The 26,280-nt window shown below is 43.3% G+C and overlaps 1 protein-coding gene across 3 annotated transcripts in view; it reads left to right on the forward strand.

Moving 5' to 3' along the window:
• Positions 1-331: 331 nt before the first annotated feature.
• The window catches only part of Me3 (malic enzyme 3), a 183,774-nt gene continuing 157,825 nt past the window's right edge, over positions 332-26,280 (forward strand). Inside the window, exons 1-2 of one of the 3 annotated variants that reach the window (XM_029531078.1) lie at positions 332-432; positions 748-945. In XM_029531078.1, the coding sequence (XP_029386938.1) occupies positions 763-945 (183 nt within the window). In that variant the 5' untranslated portion in view covers positions 332-432; positions 748-762. Of the gene's footprint in view, positions 433-573; positions 946-26,280 lie in introns of those variants that run through there. The other 2 variants (XM_029531076.1, XM_021202908.1) reach the window with 2 other exon arrangements.

Here is a 26,280-nt window from a genome sequence, read left to right on the forward strand (position 1 = left end):
TAAAATTGTATTTTATTTAGAATATTACAGCTACATGTGGCTAATGGTTACTACACTAACAGCATTCTTGCCCAGGCCTTGCTCAAGAGGTGGGGGCATGCTGATCCTCAAGTGCTCTCCCCTAAGTGCCATTCAGTCCTCTGGATAGAGAGTGCCAGGGTACAAAAGCACAAAAGCCCTGATGTGGGAGGAAACTGAGCTTCATCTTGTCTTGTTAAAAAGAGCCCCCCCCCCCCCGCGCGCATATCCTCAAGGGAAATCTGGTCCCGCAAGGAAAGGTTTGGGGACTGTTTTTACTGAATGCATCAGTCCCCTGAGCTAGCACTGCCTGTGTGGTGCTGCCTTTGGCTAGAGAGTGACAGGGGACAGTAGCGCCTTGCCCCACCCGCTCGCAGTGGGACTGCATAGACTTCAGCTTCTCCAGTTAGGCAGGTAAGTGGAAGAAGGAGAAACCAAGGTCAACTACAGGTACTGAGGGTGACAGCCCGTGCCTCCCGTATGGGGGCAGGGAGACACGGGCTGTCATCCGCACGGGATCTGCTTTCTGGGCTTGCTTTCGCTTTGCTGGCTGAGGGGTGAGCATAGCAACCAAGAGAGGAGCAGGTGGCCTCGGACAAGGGGAGGGGGTTAGCGCCTTCCATCGGGAACCCCCAGCCTCTCTGAGAGCTCAGATCCGGCGCCTTGCTGGCGCGCAGGACCTGGCTTGGCTAGAGGGCACCCCTGACCTTGGTCTCGCCCTGGTTCCAGGTCTGTGCCAGGGCTATGGGCGCCGCGCTGGGCACTGGCGCGCGGCTGACCTCCGTGCCTCGCATAGCCTGCGGCAGTCTTCGGCGCCTGGCACCTTCCGCGCCCGCCCAGGGCTGCCACTCCAAGTCTGGCCCGCCTCGCCCTGTACCCCTGAAGAAGCGCGGATACGATGTCACCAGGAACCCCCATCTCAACAAGGTAATGGTCCGGGTAGGACGTTGGATCCCCTGGTTAGCCGGGAAGGACGCCCCGCCCCTGGGCTTGGGATGAAACCTATGGTGTCCTTCCAGAGCCTTCTGGTTTTGCCTCGTGGATATTGCTCTGTTTGCTTTGGCCTTATCGTCCCCCTCTTGACATGGAGAGATGTGATCAGTTTTACTGACCTTAATTTCCTCAGCAAAATGCAATACAGACCCAGTAAGTATTCCCGATGGTCCCTCTGCTCTAGAGTCAGATTTCCAGCAGTTCTTGAGGACAATTCATCTGACCTCCCCATGAATTAAAGTATCTGTTAGAGATTTCTTAGGAATGTTGCAAGGTTTAACAGGAAAAACAGGAAAACGGAGGCAGAGCTCTTAGCACAGACTCGGGCACCAATGAGATAATAAGTGTTAGCTAATGTTGTGATGAATATCTGGGAAAACCTGAATCCGGAAGACAGAAAAGTCTAGAATTATAGAACTTTTAGTACTGGAAGGAGAATTAAAGGTTTGAATTTAAATCAGTCCTGTATTTTTATTATTATTATTTTCTTTATTTGCATTTCAAATGTTATCCCGAAAGTTCCCTATACCCCCCCCCCCCGGCCCTGCTCCTCTACCCACCCACTCCCACTACTTGGCCCTGGCCTTCCCCTGTGCCGGGTCATATAAAGTTTACAAGACCAAGGGGCCTAACAGAATGTAGAACAAAGGGGTCTTAGCCAAGGTTACCAAACCCAGATCTTTAATGCTTTGACCCTGTTTAGCCCACTGCAGATACCTGCATATTAACCTAGAAATGCACTCCCTTCTTATAGCAGTCAAGTTTGTATCTTTGGTTCAGAGGATTGTGGGGAACAGAAACCGAAGCCAAGACTGAAGCCAGTCCCCCACTCCCCACAATTCTTCATGTTTAACTAGCAGGCTCGACGTTCTTCAGCCTAATAATATGAATGATAGTCCACCACGCCTACTTCATTTGATTATTGTAAAAAGTTTCAAAAACCACTGGATTTGAATTAATATTTAAGCTATCATAAATGCTTGCTAAGCAATTACTGCAAATAAAATGTGAATACTCCTCATGCACGAAGTTCTCAAAAATGTTAATAATTTCTCTGACTCAGGACGGTGAGATTCCAATGACACAACCTCTATGGAAAATGCTATGTTAAAGGGTGAGGCCAACTGTGCAGTGCTAAGTATGTTTCCTACAGCATCAGTAGAAACTAAGGGAAATGTCTGTGTGCTCAGATTTTACTTGTCATACTGACCCCCTGCTCTCCAAAGAGACCTTGAGTTCCCGGTACCCTGCTCCTTTCCGAAGCATTTGAGGTATTTATGCCTGTTTGAATTGCTTCAGTAGTGCTAGAAGGTGAGAACCTCTTTCAGCAAATAAAAAGCCCTTTACCAAAACCACATCTAGAGGAAGGGCTGCAAGTGAGGCTTGCTGGAGAAGCAGAGGTGACTCTCTGGTGGTGCAGACTTGCTCTGGTTTCTACCCTGGCTTTGTGATGCCACTATATGTGAAGTCTGAGTCGACCGCCTCAGACTCGGTAGGGGTTCTCTTCCCATTCCCAAGCCAATCACCAGTAACTTAAGCCAACTGGAGCCTGGAGCCTCCACGCAGAATTGAAGATAAGGTTTAAAAATAGGTTCATCCTCACCAATTGTCTTAGAATAGAAGAGACATTGGTCCCCACAATAAACCTATAGATGTCATGAGAGGGGAAAGAGAGGGTTTCTGGTGAGCAAAGTAATCTATTACTACTAGAGGCTTCAATATTCTAACAATTGCCTTAGATGTATGGGTACATTACCAACCAGTAGTTATTATTTTGTGAGTAGTTATGAAAATAATGTTTTTTTAGTCCTCGCTTTTGCTCCCCTAAAACAGTTTTTGTCCCCTATGTAAGTAGTCTGAGTGATTCATCTTCCCAAGTAATGAAAATGGAGGTTATGCTTTAATGTATGCGGCCTGAGATTTTCACAATGCCATAGATCTCTAAAGATGCCTGACTCTGGTCAGAGGTAAGGGGGATATCAGGGATGCTGCTGAGAACAAGTTGCATCCTTCTTCTGCAATAAAGAAGCTATCTCCCAGAGAGCTGCTCACATGCCCTTTTCTTCCCTCTGATGACCCCCAGCATCTGGTGTTTCCAGAGAAAGCTTCCATCTTTCTTTCAGCTAGATGGGACAATGGTGACGAGGTTAAAGAGAACAACAAGGTTACCAGAGAGGAACGAAAGGAGGGGGCAGCTTTGAAATGGCTTTTGCTGAGTGGGCAAGTCTATGAGTAGCCATTTTCTAGAATGCAAGGTCTTTGTGAGCAAAGACTGAAAGAATGACGTTCTGTGTACCTGTGCCTAGACTGCAGTATTACAGAGAAGTTCTTGGGGATCTAACATTCCGTTCTGGCTATGCATCTATTGTACTGTGTATTCCATCTGGAGCAAGTCAGGAAAAGGCATTACACTGAAACTGCTGAAAAAGAAGTGGGGTTGTATGACAGAGGATGGCTTCTTATTGAGTGGGGTTACTATTGCTATTGAGTGATGATGCCTTCTGGATCCAGCTGGATCTAGCTCGGCCATGTCCTGGGTGATTAGTCTCATTGGCTTCTCTGTGGCTGATGGAAAGGCCTTCCTGATCCACTCCTCAATCTAAATGTGAGCCTTTTGGCATTTGCTTTATCTCTGCCTCCTTTTGGCAAACGACTACAGTGACTGACTAGTTTCTTCTCCACAATAGATCCTGGTCAACCTGAGGATGCAGACTAACCTATCAGATGAAGTCCTCTCTGCCTGAGTTGGCATTTAATAACTATTTGCTCTTCAGTTGTCTTGAGTCATGGTCCTTTCCCCTCAACCCCATTAACATTCATGTGCTATCTTACCAACCCCGCCCACACTGACTATATTCTCATTGACTGTGGCCTTCCGTGAAAGCAACAGACCTGTCACTTGACCCTAGTAGTCCAAGATTTTCAGTCTTTCAACAAAATTTGTGTTATTTCCCAGCGTGCACCAGCCTCTCTCTTTGACCTAACACCAGCAGTAACTGTTTTTTTATACAATATGCTATTGAACCAGTCACCTGCTTTTTCTGCAGTTTTTTGATCTCCTGTGCTTCCTGTCTAGGGAAGTAATTAATGAAATAGGTGTCAAAGCCACTGATGTTTGAATGGCATATTCCATACAGTGGGCCCTGAGTTCAAGACAGAGCTGAAACAGCCTCCCTATCATGCAAACTTGGCGTGTTTCAGTCTATGACTACATGAAAGTGACCAACTGTCAGGGCCTGAGATTCTGGGGACACACAAGTCTCAGTGGAGTCGCCTCGACGTTCAGACTCCTGCACAGATACAATTTGTGTTTGAAGCACCTGTCTTGTCTTAGTGACAGCTTACTTCCTCTCCTTGGATGAAGGAAGTGACTCCTCTTAGACTCACTTTATCCACCATTCGGGAGGTGGTGGCTGGGTTGTTTGGAGAAGTAGAGGTTTATCAGTAATGTAAGTAATATGTTTTCCCGAGACCTAAGTGTCAGACGTGATAGAGAACCAGGCTTACTGATTGAAAGAGGAACAATGGATTACTGACTAAACATGAATTCCATACGCAGTTTACCTCAGACCCGAGTCTCTGGCACACTGGTGCAGGGAGTAGAAATGCAAATGCTGTTTGAATATTTTGAGATAAAATGAGCAAAAACAGGTTGAAATTCAGTCTTTCCCTACTGAATACTGGCCTGTCTTCATGGACCCGATATTGCTGTGTGGTAAAACAGCTGAGAAATGTTATGGCTCTGTGCTTAGGACAGCTAAAAATAACTTGTATCAGTTATGCTAGGTCAGGTCAATCTGACAAAATAAACTCCAAATACACAGGCTTAAACAAGGTAGAGTTAAATATCCGATAAACAAGTCTGGGTGGGCATTGGTGAGTTGGAATGAGGCTTGATCTTGTTGCTCAGTAGTAGTCACTGTGCCTTTCATATTTGATGGTCCAAAATGGTGAGTGCTGCTATACCTCTAATTTCACAGAATCCATAGGCATGAGGAAACACTGCTTTTAAGGGCGTTGTTTAGAAAACTTAAATATTACTTCTATTCAAATCCATTTGACCAGAATTTAATAACATGCACATTTAGCTATAACAGAACTTTGGAGGTTAGGGGGTAAGTCTTCTGGTTGGACATCAATGTTTTCAGCTAAAATTTCTCCACCATTAAAGAAAAGATATTTTGGGAAACTGTTAGAAAATGTTTATCTTAACCTTTCATTCTTTTACTATGTCAGTTTTTCCTCAACCTTTAAAGTCTATGTTTCTCTACATTCCCGCTAACACCAACTCCGTTCTTACAGAGCTCATCAGAGCTAGCCTCTTTAAGCTAGGCAAGCGTTCTACTGTTGAGCTAGAGATCCGGCCCTCTGGTGTTTAATTTAGGCTCCATTTAGTCAAGGATTCTTTACTGACATCCCTCAGCTATGCAACCCACAGGTAACAGGCAGAATGCGTGAAGAAGTCAAGTTGTTATCAGATTTGTTAGGGTCAATGCCTGATAACTGGCAGCCTACAAGCTAGCTCAGCTACCTGTCCTCAGTAGGCCAATTAAAGATGCAGGTAATAGTGAAAACCAAAGGAGGGATAGTTATCCAGTATGGCTGCATCGGGTAGATGAACAAATGAACAGATCCAGTGGGAGAGCCTCATATCCGTGCTCCAGACACTGGCATAAGATTTAGGTTTAGAGAGAGAGAGCAAGAGTGTAACTCAGCAGTGCTGGTCGAGGCATGGTCCTCTCTATCATTAGCTCATCATGAATACATTACTGCCTCCTGGTCCGTGGTCTGCCCTGAAAATGATCAGCCCTGGGAAAATCTCTTGTTGGGAGGCAAGCTTCTCTTCTAGCTGGCACCAGGACCTCAACCTTTTCCTTCCTCAGAATGAGTCTTAGAAAGTTCCAGTTCCTTGGAATCTATTGGCTCCATAGTCTGACTGTCCAAAGAAAAGGCACAGTGTCTCACTTTAAAAGTTCAGGGTATATTCCCTGCCAACATTGCTACAAACAATGTGACTCATTCTGAGTGACCTCTGCAGGGTTTCCTAAATTCCTCATTTCCCTTCACATCTCTCCTCACCAAAAGTCCTTCAGTGCATCTCCTCCCCTAAGATCCGTATCACCAGTATTGACAAACCCAGTGGGATGGGCATAAAACTCACATTGCATATCTAGGGTATGGATCAGAGGCAGGAGGTCCCGCTTCAGGAAGTAATCCCAGTGTCCTTGAGCCCCCATCCTTAACTTTTGATGCCACAGGGCTTCTATTCCTGCTCTAACAGGCAGGAGGCAGAGGGATTCAGAGCAGAATTGGGAATTCTGAGGCAGTGGTTCTCAACTTGTGGGTTATATATCAGATGTCCTTCATATTTGTATTCACAACAGTAGCAAAATTACAGTTTTGAAGTAGCAATGAAATAATTTTATGATGGGGGTCGCCACAGTATGAGGAACTGTATTAAAGGATTGCAGTGTTAAAACCACTGCTCAAATGCATCAAAAGTAGACAGGGATTCAAGGCTCCCACAGTGGGAACAGCTTCACTTCAAATACCTGAAAGAAGAATGTGTAGGACTGGCACCAGAAGCTCTGGAAGGAGATTTACTGTTCCTGGAACCTGAAGTTAATTTGCAAAGTGTTTTCTCATAAGCACGTGGCTATAAATAGGTGACTCATTCTCTAGAGAACATAGACCATGTGCTAAACGAGTGTTTGCATGTTCTTTATGAAAACTTCAGAATTCATTGCCAATGAATGCCTAAGGTGAAATGCACAATGCTAAGTCAACTCTATAGCCATGACTGTTAGTGTTTTTTAAAAATGCAAGTCTGGAAAGTGATTTGAATGTCAATATCTGAAAATGTCTGCTTTATAAGAGAGGTATATTGAGAATTTTATTTGCTCCTGGCAGAATCCCCTCACATCCCAGTATCTTTTCAATTTTAGGTAATGGTTTCTAATGAAGACATTATAACACCCAGGTTAACTGTTAGAGGTTGATGCATCTATACTATATGAGGGGAAATCTTTCAGTAGTAGTCTCACTTGAAGCTTTTACAATTAACCATCTTCTGCTGCCAGCTTTTAAAGTAATTGTAAACAGCACTGTGTGGATCATATAAGCAACTGCATAGATGGCAAATCCTTTACAGAAATATGTACTGCCTGACTCCAACCTGGGCCAACTGGCATCTGAGAAGATTCTAAGGCTTGTCTCCCTATAAAGTTTCTTTGGACATGCTTTCAAGCCCATCTCTGGTTTCCCTACTTCAGTTTCTCTTGGTTGCCCTTGGACTTTGTAGACTCTGTGGTTTGTGACTTTATTGGTTTTATTTGACTTTGCATTTTTGCCACCTCTACCAAAGATTCCTTTTATTATCTGCTCTCTGTTTTCTAAATGCCAGTCTCACAGAGAGGGTGGGAAAGGAGCCTTTGATTTGCTGGCCATTGCAGGACACTAATGTGAGCACTTTTGTTTGCAGACACAGACTAGAGCTCACTTACAATCCCTTTACTTTGATGTGGAGAAAGTACATTTGGAAGTCCTCTGGGGTGGCGTTAGACTGCGTTTCTGAGGCAGAGCACAAAAGACGCTCTATGATTGCGTGATGAAAGTCCTACAACTGGAGGTGCTGAGGTCAGCGGTTAAAAGCACGCATTCATTTTGTACCCAAAGGGTTGCCAGGCAGCCTGGTTAAAACACAGTTCTTACCGAAAGGACACAAAAAAGGAGGGAAATATACCCAGTAATTTGAGCAGAGGGGATTTTGATAGAAAGATCATCAGCTTTTGAGAGACTTGAATTAAAGAAAAATCAAAGCTGTGTTTACTTTTACAATGACTGGAAACTAGAGGCCCACCAAGTGTACGATTGAATGGTTGGCAACTAGAGATTATTATAGTTTTTGGTCTCATTGGTGTTTTTCGGTGATTGTAAAATAGCAGATTACCCACACTATTTTTCTTGAAACGCATTTGCTACAGTGTAGAATTATGGAGAAAGCGGGCTCTGTTGATTCCTCCTGTGAAAGAGAAGGATGCCCTTCTCATCAGCCCAAATTAGCATCTCTTCAGAGTTGTGGGGCCATCGAGTGACTTCCTAGGATGAAACCACCAGGCATGCACTGTAGGGAAACTCCAACTTGGTTCATTGTCCCTATCCCCTCTCCTGTTGTTTTAAGGAACGCATTGAGGAGTCCAGCTCAGGGACCTATTACGCCAATTTTTCTTTAGAATTACTATGGAGAAGATTCAGACAACAATTACAACAGCTAGCACTTCCAGGAGATACATTGTGTCCAGAATTATTCAAAGCAGTTTACATATGTACTAACTCCTTTGTTGCACTCTCTCAACCCTTTGAGGTAAACATTATGATTCTTCTTATGTTACAGATGAGGGGAAATGGCAGGAAGCGGATAACCAACTGCCCCATGCTCTCTCCGTTCATTACAGCACAGTGGTACTTACAACTAAGCTACCAAATTTTAGGGTCCACACCTGCACCCCTTTGTGCACTAGACTTCCATTTTGCAAGATCCCTCTTCCTTGAGACTTACTATATGCAGCTTGCTGAACTGTGTCTTCTCGTGGTAATAATTAATATATTCCTATTCCCTTATGTGCTCATTGACTGGTTGCTATAACTTCTACTTACTTGGCTGAAATCAGGGAATCCTCGAGTTTGAGGGAGCTCTAAATACCACTAAGTGTCTTCTAGTCACTCTTAAAATATGTGTCACTCTACTCAAACTCATTATTTACATATTCAATTCATCAATAGCTATTTTATGAGAGTCCCGATTCCACTTGAATCAGTGGATACTTAAGCCATGGCAAATTTGGCATTTCTTTCGCCTGTGAGGAGCTTACAGCGTGAGACAGATGCAGGTGAGGCTGAGGGAAGGCTCAGGTGAGGCTGAGGGAAGACCTGTAAGCACTTTCAGCCTGCTGGGTAAGTGTAGTAAGAAATGCATCTGTACAGAGCATGAAAGAGATGCGCAGCCATGCTCTCCTGACTGTGCTTTGGGGCCGATGTGAGTGGATGCCTCAGAGCTGGCAGGTGAAGGTGATGGTGAGGAAGAGGTGTAAGGGAAACCATGAGAGGCTGGCCAGCCATTGCTGCTGTGGTGGAGTGGGCAGGAATTGAGTAGCCTGCACTGAGCCTTATTTGAAGAGAACTGTGCGACATTATTATGTCAGTGGCCTTTCTCGCCGTTGTGATAAAATACCTGCCAAGAAGCGGAGTACTTGAAGAAGGCTTTGTTTTATCTTACAGTTGGAGGGGAGATGGTCCATGGCTAGGGAAGGATGGCAACTGTAGCAGGAGGCAACTAATCACTTTGCTTTCATAGTCAGGAACTAGGGGAGAACAGGAAGAGAAGCCCAGCTATGAAAATCTCCAGGCTTACCCACTCCGACCCACTTCCTCTGCCGAGGCCCCACCTCTTAAGCATGCCACAGTCTTCCCAGACAGCACCACTGGAGGTCAAATGTTCAAACGCCTGAGCCCAAGAGGAACGTTTCTCATCCAAACCATCCCAGTTGCTTACCAAATCTCTAAGTGAGCAAATGGAGTTAATGTCTCCAACACCTGGATCTGGCCTTCGCATCTGCTTGCTTGTTTATTTTTGTTGCTTTTATGTTGCACAGAGATGGAAATATCCTTTGCATCAGGTCACTTACCAAACTCTCCAGCACACTTCAGAGCTCAGCATCTTCTCTGCCACACCTCTTTTAGTGCCGCACGCAAGCCATTGTCCATCCTTTGCATTCTTTCGACACATAGGTGGCACTGGCTCTTCTCCAACTTTGTCTCAGTGTTCACATACCAGTCATGTGCCTGTCTCCGCAATTTGTGTTATATTTAGACTCGAGACTTTTTCTTAGGCACGCATAGGCAATTATAGTGTGAATAAGCGTCACTTGGATCACATCTCTTCTACCTCGACAGATCAGAAACAACCAGGAAGAAGGCAATACAGCGACTGTTCTCTTTCAGCTTTTCTGAAAAATAAAAAAAATAAGAAACTTGACCTGAAAATATAAATTATTTTTTAGACCTGTCCATGGGACTTGGAGACTTTTTAAATCCATCAGCAATCTTCATTCTAGCCACACACATTTTGGGGGGAGGGAGACATATCTCTAGAAAAAGTTTTCTGCCCTGAAGTTGGGCTAGGTGTACTTCATCTAAGAAATACCATCTTTATAATGAGGTTATTTGTCCTTATCCTGGAACTTAAGAAAAGACATTAAACTTAAACCTTCTGTAACTAGCAATAGGTTCAAGGACTTTGGAGGTGAAGTAAAATGATCAGCTAGAATCAGTTGTGTTTGACCCATCAAGAACCATTGACTGTAACCAAGTATTGGGCAGCAGAACATATAGCCTAAAATCTAGGGGACTTGGGATCAGAGCATCCTGTGTTTTCCAATATGGATTAACACATTCCTTGAGGATTCATATGATGAATTTTAGTTCTTATTATAAGATTATTTATAGAATACTTACTATACTCTGTATGATATTCAGAGGTATTTGGAGGTGGTCTTCATAAGAAGAGGGAGAAATGCCAGAGGGGATACACACACACAGTCTCTTGCCACATGATACCTTGTGTTACCTGGGGACCAATTTATTAAGAAATACATCACCATATATGACCCGTAGATGTTGGAACCAAAATAAAACCCAGCCTCAGGTTCTTAGGTATAGCCATTAAAAATGGACTACAATTCTAATCCCGGTCCTACCATTTACTAGGTTCAGGGACTTTGGAAAGCTATTTATTTGAGGCTATTTCCCCATCTATGATGGGAATGACAATAAAATATACCTTCTTGATAGGTCTTCTAATGATTAAATGAAACAATGTATCTAAAGTGCATTGTAGGCCTTCAATTAATTCTCAGTTAGGCCACATCTCTAACATTTCGAACACAATGCAAGCTCTCTGTGTACCACAGACATGGGAAGTTTCAAGACTTGTCCCTGTCTGTGTAGAGCATCCAATCCAGAAGGAGAGTGGAAAGCCCAGGCGTCAAACCCATTCTCATGGGCATGGCAGACTTGCTGGAAGAGGAATGAATCGGGAGGGATCGGCTAGGTGAGATCATTCACTGATCATTTCTTTGTACTTTGTGGAGCCTTTGTCTGCATTAACTAGACATTTGTCTAAAAGAACCTTAGATAAAAAAATGTCTCTGGAAGTAGAAATTCAAATGTCATTCAAATAAATTTTCTGGAAACTGAGTCTTGTGTTAAAGATGGTGTTGCCACCATCAACCTCAGAACTTTGGTCCCAATGTTTTGGCTCATGATAAGCAATATTTTTTAAAAACAACTTCAAATTAAAGAAGTCCAAATTTAGGTAGATCTCGATTTCATCATTGCCGTAATGTTCCCAGCCTCAGAAGATTATAACAGTAAGACAACAGATAAGAGAATGTTTATGATGACAGTTTAGAGACATAAAAGTCAAAATATTGCCTCAAACTCAAATAGGGCCTGGCTGGCCCAACTTGACTTGTTAACATTCAAATTGGATGGAAGATTTGGAATTGCTCCATTCTAGGAGAGTCTATGTATGCTCTACTATAGGTAATAAAAGTGTGTGTGTGTGTGTGTGTGTGTGTTAAGTGAACACTTCCCTCTGATAGAATTTAGGGAATGGTCATCTCACCAAGAACTTTGTGTTTGGGAAGCCGCTATTCTAACCTTGTACATTATTTTACAGATAAGGCTCTAGAGATAGACGAGTCAACATTCATATTGCCTAGAGTGCGAGCAGAGGAAGGAAACACAAGTTATAGCTGTCTCTTTCTCTCCTTTAATCACTGTGTGTGTGTGTGTGTGTGTGTATACACATATGTATATGTATGAGGAGATATATATGCATATGCATGAATGCCAAAGGACATTCAGCTTCCTCTGTTACACTATACCTGATTCTTTGAGGCAGGGTCCCTCACTGAGTTCATTAACTCAGGTAGATCAGATGGACAGGAGAGCCAGGAATACTCATGTCTCTCCCTCCCTAGCACTGGAGTTACGGGCGTGCATTCATGTGCTTGAAATTTTTATCTAAGTGCTGGGGATCAAACTCATACCGCTCCTTGAAAACAAAAACAAAACAAAAGAAACCCAGCATTTTGCCTGCCATCCAAAAACACTGCGTTGAACCAAGGCTTTGTTGACATATAGAGAAGTATTTTCCAGTCTCTCTCTCTCTCCATAAAAATACATTAATGTTAATCATTGTCATGTACTTCAGACTGAAGCACCTGCTGACACAGCTCTTGCTACCTCTCCTTTGTGTTCATTCTGATGAACAAGCATGTTCCCAAATGCACCTTCTTTCTAGATTTCTATTTTTCTTTACGGTAATATGACCTAAAAGACCATCCACAAACTCCTGGCAGAAAACTGAGTCCTTATGTCAGACTCTCCTTTCTTATCTCTTTCATTTTATTTTTGATCTCTTCTAGCCCATAGTTATTTGTTTTGACTGGTGTATTTGAGGTCACAGGGACAGCAAATAGCAACACAGCTGCTGCTTGATGAAACAGGAGGAGGGATGGTTGGTGTCGAGAAAAAGCGATTAGCAGCCATTTTTAGAAACAGTCTGTGAAATCCACCCATCAAAGTTAACCCATTCCCCGCTGCTCTCACAAGAATGAGAAGCACCTTCTCCTTGCCTGTCTGCGGAGCTTCAGGCACTGCCTGAGGCTTGTGGCAAGGTCTGACATAGGTGGTGATGGGACTGCTGTGACAGAGCTGCAGTGAAGAGGGTCAGTACCTCCAGTGATGGGTTGTCATTGGTTACAGGCCCCAGCTTCAGAAATGGAGGGTTCTGACCATCCCCAACAGCTCTCTCTTGTTGACTTAAGCAGTCAGATATTCAACAACCTTCTGCCAGTTGAATAGACTGTGTCAGCTGACACTTCTGGAACCCACAATCCCTGGGGCAATAATATTAGAAATAATAAGAGCAAAACTTTGTGAAATGTTAACCATTAGATTATTTCTGAACAGAAGTATTGTAAAGTAGAAAAGCTTGGCCTGTACTTTCCTTTTTCTCCTATTTCCATAGCTTCATCTCCCTTAGACAATGCTTTCCAGGACATGCCTTAAAGATCTTCAGTACCTGCAAGCTGTCCAACGCTACTAGTCTACAAAATTCTTTTCTTCTCATCCTGTCTTGCTTTCTTCACTGGTTCTCATACTTCCTGCCAATGCATCTGTCTGTTAGGAGACTGGCTACCACATAGCAGATACACACATCCGGGTGGGGGAAGTCAGAGACAAGACAGAGAGAGACAGAGACACAGAAAGAAAAACAGAGACAGAGAGACACAGGAGGTGGAGAAAGAGACAAAGAGAAACAGAGACATAGAAACACAGAAACAGAAAGTGACAAAGAGAGACAGAAGCAGAAAGACAGAGAGAGAGAGAGAGAGAGAGAGAGAGAGAGAGAGAGAGAGAGAGAGAGAGAGAGAATCTGTTTAGGGCTAAGAAATCGCCTTCAAAGCCACAAGCTTGGTGATGACCTTCTCCAACTAGACCCAACCTCCCAATAGCCAGTTCAGCTCTGAACTTCATCAATGATGAACGAATTCATTGATGGATGAATCCATTGATGGAATTACTTCTCAGTAGTGCCATCAGCAGAGTACCAATCCTCTGGGAGAAAGGAACTTCCTATCTAAACCATAGCATGTGGAGAAAATAATGCAGAGTTCCCTTCAGGTGGCAAGGGAGAACTTCTGAAAAAGGCGATATTTAATAAGAGACCCACACAGAAAGCTATTCCAAAGAAGCCAGAGTTCCTGTGCTTTGGGCTGAAGAAACAGTTCATATAGAGTCTGGAGGCACTAAGTGACTCCACATTGCAGGTTCTGAGAAATAACAATAGATGGACCAGTAACAGTAGACTTAGAAAGGGGAAGCTTCGTAAGATCAGGGTGGAGAAGACTGGTGTGGGGGTGAGGGGGTGCAGGCGGAGCTTGGAGTCTTTGCTATAAAGCAAGTATTACTAAATGTTTCTAGGCAACAGGGAACATGATATGATTTATAATAATAAATGATTTTACTAGTTGCTGTGTAGTCACCAGTTCAAGGATGGCAAGGGAGGGAGGAAAAGAAACCTCAAAACCTCAAGCCTATTGCTAGTGATACACCTTTTCCAAGGCCACACCTCCTCCAACAAGGCAACATTTTTCAGTCTTTCCCAACAGCGCTACCAACTAGGGACCAACAATTCAAAATATGAGCCTCTGATGACCACGTCGCTCAAGCCACCACTCCTCAGACAGAGCACTGATGACAGACTAAAGAAATTATTTTTACCTAAGCCTAGCTTAGTGAGTCAGTGAATTTGTTGGAGTTAATTACAGAAGCACAGACGACGGGGTTGCTTAGGGGAATGGTTAACCAGTCAAAACAACCATGGAAAAAAGAGGACAAAAAATAAAATTTAAAAGATAAAGGAGAGTGTAGCATGAGGGTACAGCTTTCTGTCAGTTTTAGAGATTGTCTTTGAGATCATATTACTGCAAAGAAGAACAAACATGGGAAGATAAACTTTCAAAAAACAAAAAAAATAACCTATATAGAGAAGCAAGGGTTAATCAAAGGCAGTTGCATCACTTAAAAGCCCACATCAGAATAGGTAATAACAACAGCTGTGTCTCTGCACAATTTTCAGGCAACTTGGCTAATCAGAGACTCTTTTCTCAGTAATTATTTACTGTTTATATATCTGTGGGGAGGGGGGTTATGAATCTTGTAAATTTCTGAGCTTTCTGAGCCTTGTAGATTTTATTTAGTTCTTGATTCTTCTGAGCCTCACTTCTCTCTAAGAGAAAAGATATAGCTATACAACATCTTTGATCTCCCAGAAAATAAGGCATGATTCAACTCCAGATTTCCTGAGACCATTCACTGATAAATTTGATATCACCTATTGACCTATGAAAGGCTCCTGGTAAACTGGTAAAATCACAGAAACTATTGGCCAAGGCATTCAGCTCCCCTGAGGAAGATGCTGAGGATCTGGTATGGCTGGTGATAAGGTAGTCACAGACGTGAGAGCTGAAGAAACAAGAAATGGATTTCTGCCAGAGTGCTTTGAGCTCCATAGTAGCAAGTCTAAGAATTATTGCTAATAATCAGAAAAGATGGAAGCCTCATATTTATCCACCATAGATTTATACTGCATAACAAGGATGTCACATTTTTAAGCCTTTGCCTAGAAAATTAAACAAAATAAAGCCATAGCTAATGCCAGTGTCAGAAGTTCTGCTTGTCAGTCATGAGTCTTAAATATTAGAAAATTAAATGGCTAGGAATAAATGTAAGAGTTTTCCGATTATAAATTTCCTCAAAGGTTTCTTTAGGACTCTCGATGTGAGGGATGCTGGGGCTGGAATCTTTAATGTGTTTTGCTGTATATTGATGTCTTTGCTTTTTATCTAACTACCTGTCTTTGTTCTTGTTCTGTTTTCATAAAACATCTTTCCGGTTTTGAATTTTATCTCCCAGAATGTAGAGAAGGTTGCCACTTGCAATGCGTGGTTGTATTAGCTGGTATTTTCATTTTTCTAGCCACCTATGCAGTAACTGGTACCAGTGTCCACATCACAAAAACATAATGACACTTCATTTCAATAGCGCAAAAACCTTCCTTCTTTTTCTTAGGCTCCTGAAGGAAAAATACATCTTTTTACTCAAAATGAAGGGCCAGGTAGACAGCTCACTTGAGAAAGTAATTGGGATGCAAGCATCAGGACCAGAGTTCAACGCCAGAAACTAGATGAAAAGGCCCAGCATAGTGGTGAGTTCTTGTAGCCCTGAAATGGGAAGGCTGAAACAGAAGAATCCCTGAGGCTCGATGACCATCTAGCTAGCCTAATATAATAGTCCAGTTCCAGGCCAATGAGTGACTCTGTCTCAAAACACAAGACGGATAACACCAGAGGGATGATACTCAAAGTTGATTTCTAGCCCCCCCCCGCCCCATACACACCATCCACATGTGCACTCACACATGCACAAACACACATATACATCCACATGCATGTGCACAGACACAAAAGAAAATGGATAGAATGTTCATAATTTAGAAAGCACAGTTTTCTTCTCCCTATTCCTTTACTCTGTTTTTTTTTTTTTTTTTTTTTTTTTTTTTTTTTTTTTCAAGACAGGGTTTCTCTGTGTAATAAAAAACATTTAGAGCTCATGCAGTATGAACCNCATGTGCACTCACACATGCACAAACACACATATACATCCACATGCATGTGCACAGACACAAAAGAAAATGGATAGAATGTTCATAATTTAGAAAGGAGGGTTGCCTACAGTCATTCCACATGTTTAATGTTCTTTTTTTTTTTTTTTTTTTTTTTTTTTTTTTTTTTTTAAGAGAACTTCAGTAGAATAAAAAACATTTAGAGCTCATGCAGTATGAACCTTTCTCAAATTTAGACCTCCACAGGCAGAATGTTGTCACTGTCTCCACTGGATTGAAGTTGAGCTTGCCTTTCTCTTTGCCAAATTCTAGTTCATCTTTATGAACCATGACTCCTGAAGAACAAAAATAGAAAGTTGGAAGCCTGCAGGAATGATTTTCTTGGCTAGTTTGACCAAGTACCAGCCACTTGCCTAAGTAAAAGGCTGCTTAAAGATTTTTTTGTAAGTAGAATTTTAATAGAGCAAGCAATGGAGATACCATTGTATGCCTGCTCCTGTTGCTCATGGTTTATTTGGTATCATCTAGGAAAGGTTGTATGGCACATGTTATGATTCTAACCACTGTGCCCAGACACTAGAAAGGTCAATGATAGAACACTTCCCCAAATAAAATATCCTTTTGGTGTTTTAATCTTACAAGCCTTGTACAATTGTGAAATATCTTTGATTTTAAAAACATCATGGGTTCCAAAGTCTTTGATAGGATGTAACTCACTGTAAAATAAGACCATTGTGGTTGACTTTAATTCATCTCCTCTTCAAAAGAACAAAATTTTATAATGGAATCTAACACTATAAACATTTCATGACATTGTGGCTTCAAAGGAGAAAAATCTGTAAACACATTTGCATCCATTTAGCTGATGGTTTGCAGATCCAAAGGAATCTTAGGTCCATGCCTTACACAGGAAGTACTTCTTTTACTGGCTTTCGCCTCGCAAGTGTAGCTCCTATCAGCCCACTCAGAAAGAGATGCTAACAGCTTTTGTTAAGTAACCTTTTCTATAGCATTTTCTTTTGTTTTGTGTGTTATAATTTTTATTATCTACAGTATTTCATTTCTTTTGCTATTGGTTTTTTATCAAGTGAGTTAAGAAACTTTTTTCTACTTTCATATTTTCTACTTGATATAAGGTCATAGTATTTAGTCCAAAGAACAGTATCAGAATTACTAAAAATTATATTCTTTCTCTCTCATATATACATATGTGTGTATATAAATGTATACACGCATATATGTATTATGTATGTATGTATACACTATTTGAGGATAGAAAGTTGTAGTCTCACAACTTGGTGTAGGCCAAGCTAGCTTCAACTTTCTATCTGGGACTATTGGCATAAGTTATCATGCATTCTCTCTGTATTTTTAAGATCTGTTTTTATGTGTACTTCATTGACACCAATTTAATAGAAAACAGGTCATTATGTGTGTTTTACTAATGTCCTGTTGTTAGCATGGTGATGGGATGATGGGACCTAAAAAAAAAAAAATCACCATGTCTCTCTATGGGAAAGTGGGTAAAGATGTAACATCCTGGAGATGAGACCTTGGGACAGGATGAGAGAGAGTGATGGATCTGAGACTATCAGTCAATAGTAGGAACAACAAGAAAAAAAAAAAGAAGCTGAACCAAAAAAAAAAAAAAAGTATGTTAGTGGTATAAACTGAGAAGCAGTTGGCTGGGTGTCATATTGAAAGCATAGCTCTGAAGGTAGAACATGTCAGCAGTGGGAGGTGAGGAGGGATAAGAATGAGGTGTGAGACCTGCAGCAGACCAGCGGAGGCTGATCAGGGTCAGAGTATGAATGTGGCATTGTCACTTTAGTGCATCTTGACACTGTAGGCACATATGACAGCGTGTTAAGAAAACCACAGTAGGCTGCTGCCTGCGCAGTCAGAGTGAGCGAGTGTGAACTGGGGCGAAAGCCCCCAGGTCTCCTCTCTCCATACCCTCTGGTTGCCTTTTGCTCTAGTATCCAACATGCTCTGTGATGGCACCAAACTTACACTCTCCTTTGAAGTAGGGGACACCCTAGAGGGATTTGAACTAATCCCTGGAGGACTGTCACAGTCTTACTGTTGCCATGGTTTCCTGCTTCAAGGACCTATAGATGCTTATGATTATCCTTGCTGTCTCTACTGGTCAGGGGATGGTAGAACGTGCAATGGGAACCTGTCCATGGCATGGTCTGGCCTGAGGCTCCAGGTCAACACTGGCCTCATCCATTCTTTCCATCCCAAATCCATATTCTGGTCACACAGCCAGAAGAGCATTCTGATTTAAATCAGGTCTGCTCGGTCAATTCTCTCCTCATCCACCTAAGTCCAGGCTGTCTCCAGTCTTCCACTGGTGCTGTCTTAGAGTCATGAAACTGAGAAAGCACGTGTTCACAGCTTCCCTAGGAAGACGATTCTGGCTTCTTTTACCCTGAAGCTTCTTCCACTGCTTAATGTGGAGCTCCATTTTTTAATCCCTTTAGACTCTCAGTTTAAAGAGAACATAATAAATTTCTGTTCAAGATCACTGAGACTCAAATAAATGAGACTATGAATCATTTGTTTCTCTGAAAGGAACGATCGCTTTGAGTGTAGACCAGTGGGAAGCTCAGATTCAGTTTCCGGGACAGGCTCCTCACAGAGAGTGTCCCTGAGCCTTTGTCGTGCCAGCATCCTTTACACTCAGGATTCAGATGCTGAGGTGTATATTCCCTGCCAGCAGGGGTACAATGTGTGGGGACATGTTCATACCCAGGATAAGTATTTGGGTGGGGGCTTTGTGGTTCAAGATACTGAGCACTAATTATAAATAGAAGCATTCTGCTGTGGTTGAATCATTTTTATTTAGTCTCCCGATACAGAATATCTGAGGAGACTCAGCCCAAGTGTTTCTATTGCTGAAGGAAAGATACTAATTCTTCAGCTCCCTTTCAGGCTCAGCAAGAAAAGAAATTCCATGATGAGGAAAACAATAGCAATGGACTTCTATAGGAAGCAGTTAACCTCCGAGACAGTGTGAAGTAGTGGCGAAAAAAGACATTCATTACAGATGAATAGACTGTCTCCGAAACTCTGACCTGGGGATGTCTGTGGCTGGTGATTGCTTAGCCTTTTCATCTACCATTCTCTTAGAGATAAGGAGTGCGCTCTGGCCGTGACTTCCCTGGAGTCCTTTCAACCAGCTTCGGGAGCACAGTCCTTCCGATTCTGGTGGAGGGAGAAGCTGGGTAAGCCATGGAAACTGCACAGCCTATGAAATCCAGGGGCTCTAGGCTTATATCCTGACATGCTGTAAACTGGCTGTGTGGGCTTGGAAAGGCTAGCCCCATGACCCTTCATGGCTAAACTTCTCTATTTTGAAAGAGCTCAACAACTCCAGCCTCCCAAGGTGATAACATCTGTCTGAAGTGCTCCCTCAGCACATCCAACAAACGCTCCTAATGAATCTGATTCAGTCTCTTAACTCTTTTGCAAACATTGACACAGTATTAATAAGAGGTTCTCGGGGACTTTGAGCTAGAAGAGGAACTCAGTCAGTAGATTGCTTGCCTCGCAGGCACAAGGTCCTGGGTTCAATCCACAGCACCACGTAAACCAGGCATGTGCCTGTCATCCTAGCACCCAAGAGGAGGAGGCTGGAGAATCAGAGATTCAACGTCACTGGCAGCTACACAGCGAATCCAAGGCCAGTCCAGCCAACATGAGTCTCTCCCCAATCACCACTCAAGAATTTCTGTCCTGTTTAAAAGTACAGCTTCAAAAAAAAACAAAAAAAAAAAACAAAAAAACTCCATGAAAAAACACTTAATGAGCTCTTATTTCTTACAATGTACGCTGTGAATGTTCACCACCATTTTTCTTCTTTTTACTTTATTTTTACAAAAATCTGCAGTAAGTGTTAAAAAAAATTCTTTGCATACCCCACCTGCCCTGTTAGCTCTTCACACTCTGTACAAACACACCCCTTTGTTTTTCAACACCCAAAGTGCAGCACTCTATGCTTGATAACTTCTTCCCAGCTTATGGGAAGAGTAATTAAGGGAAAACACAAGTTAACATGTTTACTAGTACCTTCCTCTATTCTTTCTCATTTAATCCCCACAGCACCTTTTGAGGTAGTCATTCAAGATCTCACACACATAACAAAGAGAAATGCCAATGCACAGCTAGGCAGCTCTGATTCTAATGTGATGGCACAGTCTGCTTACTGCCATCCTGTCTGAGCCTTGGCTTCCCAATCTGAAACCTCACAGCAGGTATGGAATAGTGGTGGCTGTCTCCAGGTGTGGGGAGTGTGGTCACTCTTGGCTTTCACTGGAGTGACATTTCTAGTTAGCACTGGCAATGGTGTTCAGTCAGGCAAGGTCACCACTATCCAGTGCAGGCCATGGCCTCGATCCTTCTCTTTCTAAGTGTTTCCTCTTGTATTAGTCAGGGTTCACTAGAGTCACAGAATTTGCAGATAGTCTCTATATAATAAAGGAATTTATTGATGACTTACAGTCTGCAGTCCAAATCCCAACAATGGTTCAGTAGTAGCTGTGNATGGAAGTCCAANGNTCTAGCAGTTGCTGAGTCCCACACCGNNAGAAGGCNANAGAGCGAGAGCCAGACTCCCTTCTTCNAATGTCCTTATATGGTCCCCAGCAGAAGGTGTAGCCCAGATTAAAGGTGTGTGCCACTACACCTTTAATCCCAGATGATCTTGGACTCGGAGATCTCCCTGTCTTAATCTTCTGGATTCAATCACCACTGTGTCTCAAGAGCTCCATACCAAGATCCAGATCAGAAACTTCTATCTCTCAGTCTCCAGATTAGGTTCACTGGTGAGCCTTCCAATTCTGGATTGTAGTTCATTTCAAATATAGTCAAGTTGACAACCAGGAATAGCCACTACACTCTAAACCACACAGCGCCCTGAAAGCACTTCCCGGTTGTGGTCTTATTTTATAGTCTATAAAATCCACCAGGGAAATATACAATAATTACTCCCACTCTACAGGTTAAAAACTCCCCTGAGGCACAGAGAAGTAATACATGTTCCTAGGCATTAAAGAGAATTTAACCCTGTAAGTTTCAGACCAGGCACCTTTAACCCTGCCCCAACCATGACACTGAACCCGTTCCTCCCACCCTCGGATGCTTAAGATTCCACAGGGGCCCCAATTCCTTTCTTAATCCTCACAAGCTACAAACTGGTCTTCAGTAGCCATGTCTGACAGCTTGTGTTCATTATTCCCAAAACACAAGACCATTTTAAGCAGGACAGACCCAGAAGTCTTCCAGGGAGAGATGATTAAGCCAAAGACCAGAATCCCAGTCCTAGCTCTGCCATTTAGCCAGACTATGATCATCCCTCAACTTCTATAAACAAGTCCTTATTTCTGAAGTGAGTTATTTCATCACTCACTTGTTTTGGCAAATCACACAGGTTCTCTGCAGTCTGTACACCTTTTATCTCAACCCGGGCTACTGTAATAGGGTACCAGTCATAGCCATGGTGGCTTAATGCAATAGACACTTCCATACTGGAGACTGGTACAGGAGATCAAGGTATCCTCATGGCTGAGTGTGAGTGAGGACCTCTTTCCTAGATCCCTCTTACTGTGTCCTCACAAGGCCATCAAGACCACAAGGATACAAATCCCATAGCAGAGCCTGCCTTCATGACTTCATCGTAGCCTCATTATTTTATATCCCTGTTTCCAGATGCTGTCACATCAGGAGTTTGGCTGCAGCACCTGAATTAGAGAGCCACAGATATCCAGCCTTAAACATCTCTCAGCATGGCAATAGTTGTCTTCATTGTGTTAATGAGGAGAGGGCAGAGGAGTAAGGCTGGAGGTAAGCAGTGGCCTGTAGGGCCTGTCACCATGGCCTCACAGTTTTCGTGCCATGTGAAAGTGACCTACAAAGCTCCAAACTCCATGGGAAGTTCCTAATTTTTTTAACAGTGCATAGTGACATCCAGAGCTGGCAATATTATCTCACCCCTCATAAATGGTCATTTGAGGTTCCTGGGGATTTGATAGTTTTTGTCTCACGAATGCAAGTAAAAACAAATGGAGAATTCTGTCTAAATGAACTTTTGTTGTTCCTTATCAACAACCATAGTTTAAGCTTGTTCTACAATAGTAAGCTAGGCGTATTATGTTCAAAGGAACCTGGGAGAGGTTCCCCAACATGAAGACAATAGACAAACCAGTCGCTATCTTTATTTTTTTTTCTCTTTTCAGAATAAGAAACAAAATAGAGGAAGCAAACAAAAACCCAGGACCATTTTCCAGCGTGGGAATGTGATCCTCTCTAACTGCAGACTTTGTGTGCTGTAGACAATGCTAAGGGCACAGGACTAAAATACTACCAGACATCCTTTGCTTGTCAGATTTTTTTTTTTTTTGAAGGCACAGTAAGTTTATTTTAAACCAAAGCCTACAACTTTGTTGTGGGGCAGGTAAGCGGAGCACCAAGTAAGACAGATCGCCCTATGGTTTGTGTACTAATCAGGCAGAGAGGCCACAGGTTTAAGATGTGGTCCCCAGTGGCATCTGTCCATTAGCTGGCATAGTCCCTGTTCTCAGGATATTAGCACACAGCCTAGGGGACCGGGAGCTGCTCAGGCTGATGTCAGGTGGGAAATGAGAAGACCATCCTGATAGGCAGACAGGAAGGTGTGAACAATGGGCTTTGCCTCCATAATCCCAGGTCTCCACTGGAAAAGGTTTGAATGAGAGCCTCCGTTCTGCATGGGCAGGTAGAAACACACAGCTCTGTCATATTTCCCGTCTCTTTACTCCACTCTTTTTCTTCCTCCTCTTTCTTCTTTCTATTCTTCATGCCCAAGATGGCTATCGATATGAGGGAGAGAGTGTATTAGGAGCAGAAGATAGGGACTGAGCTCACAGACTATGCCAGGAGTAACAGAGAAAGATGTTCTCTTCCTTCCCTCCTGACTACACTTCAAAGGCAATGAGCATCAGAAGTCCAGTGGCCTCCTCTCTTCTCAGCAATACCACCAAATGGAGGCTAATGACTTAGCTGCATAAAGCCCAGATGTCCCAGCCTAGATGGTGGACATGCAATGGGATCTAACAGCCTGTGTGAAGCCCACAGTCACTGGGATCTGTTACAACTCCAAAGTTCTATATTGTCTAAAGGTACAACAGGATGGGTGCCTTGCTCATGACTCCTGGATTTTCCACCCACATGGGCTCTATCCCAACAGCCTGTCAAATCTGCCCCCCAGGGTTCATCTATTGCAGTCTGTGTGTCTGGGAGCTGCCTGTCAGTCCAAACCAACTCACTGCCCTGCCACTTGCGTCTCTACTCCTACATCAGGCAGCCCTCATGGCCTACCCTGAAACCAGCTTCCAAAAGCTTTGCTCTGTTAAATGCCGTGCTCTTTGGAAGAGTCACAGATAACTGCTTGCTTTAATAAATAGAACCTAGGCTGTCACGAGTCTTCTCTAATCAGATTTCTCCATCCTGGCTCTCTCATTGTTTCCTCTTGCCTGTATCTGAAGAAAGCACAACCCCTTACCCCTGGTTCTATGCCTTCTTGCTTTTGCTTAATCTCCTTCCCCCCAAAGGATCCAGTGAACTACACCTCATCTTCATTGGTGCCCAGAAAGCTCTACAGCCCCTGGTAAACACTGCTGATTTATGAAACCCTTGTGATTGCATCAGACAGTCAAATTCTCTTCCCCTAGGTCCCCTGAGCACTGTCCTATTTCACCCCTCGCCTGGGAAGAACATTCACTTGGGTTTAGGAATAACCTTGACCTGCAGCTTAGATACCTCTGTCAACTCTGTCTCCATCACTACCACACCTAAAATCTTAACGTCCTCAACAGCCTGTCTGTACCCTCTCACTTCTCTTACTACATTCCTCCCCCATGCTGTTACCTTCTAGTGTTTTAATTAGGTGATAGAAGATGTTATTAGACAGAGTTCCTACAACAAGCCTTACTGTAGGCTTACTATAGGTTCGAATTCTGGATTTGCCTTCCCAAACCGTGAGTGCTGGGGAAGATTCTTTAAGCATGCTATGCTCAGTTTCCTGGCCTACAAGACAAGATCAATACTAGAGTCCTTAGAAGGATTAAATGAACTGAATCCTCCCCAAACTTTCAGATCAATGTGTGATAGATAGGAAGTAATTAAATGTCTACCCGATGCTGCGGTGTTTCATTAGTACCATCCCTCTGTGACACAGTAAGAGGAATGGAGATGATAAAGTGCTTTAAACTTCTTGGGGGAAGTTTCTGTGGCCAGAAACCAAGAAACCAAATGCTCAGCCATGTTGGTGGTGACTTAGTGGTCAACACCAAAACACATACCAGATACACACAGCATTTTCCTGTGGGAACCCTCAGCATCCTGACTCTGTCTCCGGGATCTGGAGCTATGGGGTGCGCCAGAAGAGAGTGACAAATGTGGCCTTAGCTGTGGTGGCTGACTCATGAATGGGAGGGTTGAGGGGAAGGAATTCTGAAAACTCTTCCTCCCCACATGTTTCCTGTCAATCCAGCCATGACCCGAGCTTTGCACTTTTGTGGAGAAGCAGTGCCATGAGGTTTACCCACAGGTTACCCTGAGGGATGCTTCGCTTGTCACCTGGATCAACCAGTTTCTCTACCCAAGGCCCAGAGGCAGCTCTATGAATATTTCAAGGCCCTCATCCCGGTGGGTGGAAGCTTGTCATAGATTTGGCCAGCTCTCCAGTATGTGGCTAGAGAATTGATACATACAGTGTTGGAAGGAGCCTCAACCTTAGCGATGGAGCCTATGGAAACTTGTTATTTGTAAATGTGGAGACTGACTGAAGTACAGAAGAAGTAGATCCCTAGGGACTAAGTCCCAAGTCCCCTTGCTCTTCAGGAAACCATTTCAATAGAGCTGCCTGCTATGCCCAGCCCACAAGGACTAGGCAGATACAAGCCTAGGGAAGCAAGCTGCAGCATTGAACACAGCAAAGACTGCACTGCTCAGCTCCGCACTGCAGTCCAGCTGACCTCTGAGCTCCTCCACTTACTTCTGGCCTTAGCTAGTTTCCTATCACTTCCCTAGCGATTTGTGAGATTGAAGTGGTGATGCTGTCCCATGAGAGCACAGGTGCCTTTTCTCCCCATATCTCCCAAACACATTGATTTTCAAGCTACTCAGTCCATCAAACCATGGCTTCTGAGTCAGTAGCATGACTGAGCAGGAACAGCAGCCACTTTGTTGCTATGGACAAGATACCGAACCCCTCTGGACCTCCATTCTTCATCTTCAATGTTCTGTAATAAAGAGATGATGAAATAGCCCCTTGATGTCTCACAAAACACTGGCACACAGTGCGAAGCACAGTTTCCGTTATTAATGGTAGTATTGATTATCACAAAAGCTCTCCCAGACTCTATTTTGCCATGATGTTCAGAGTTAACAGAGAAACTAAAAAGAGTGGTCCTCCACCTGTGTATCACGACTGCTTTGGGGGGAGGTCCAATAACCCTTTTGCAGAAATTTCCTAAGACCACTGGAAAACACAGATGTTTATGCTGCAATTCATAACGATAGCAAAGTTACAGTTATGAAGTAGTAGTGAAGATAATTTCACAGTTGGGGCTCACCCAGCACGAGGAGCTGTATTAAAGGGTCATATCATTAGGAAGGCTGAGAACCCCTGTCTGAAGACGAGACACCTTTGATTTGGTGGGCTGAACAAGGTGCTAAAGTTTTTAAAAAGTTTACCAAGATTTGAATTTACAACTGGATTCAGGAATTAACCCTCCTCGTGGTCTATGGCTGCAGTGTTGTGAGTGTGACTCTGGTTGTTCATCTTGTGTCACAGTCGTTCATCTTGTTTCACTAGTCACACAAGGCCATTTGGAAGCAGGACAGCATTAGCATAGGAAAGCCTTCAACTGGAGCCCTAAATTGTTGGTCTCCCTTAATGAGCTACATGCCACCAAGATGTTGACGTGAGGGGAGGAGACGAATGCAGGTGAGCAGAGGGGTTGAAAAGCTGA

Source organism: Mus pahari, chromosome 1 (genome assembly GCF_900095145.1).
Source record: "Mus pahari chromosome 1, PAHARI_EIJ_v1.1, whole genome shotgun sequence".
Lineage (NCBI taxonomy): Eukaryota > Metazoa > Chordata > Mammalia > Rodentia > Muridae > Mus > Mus pahari.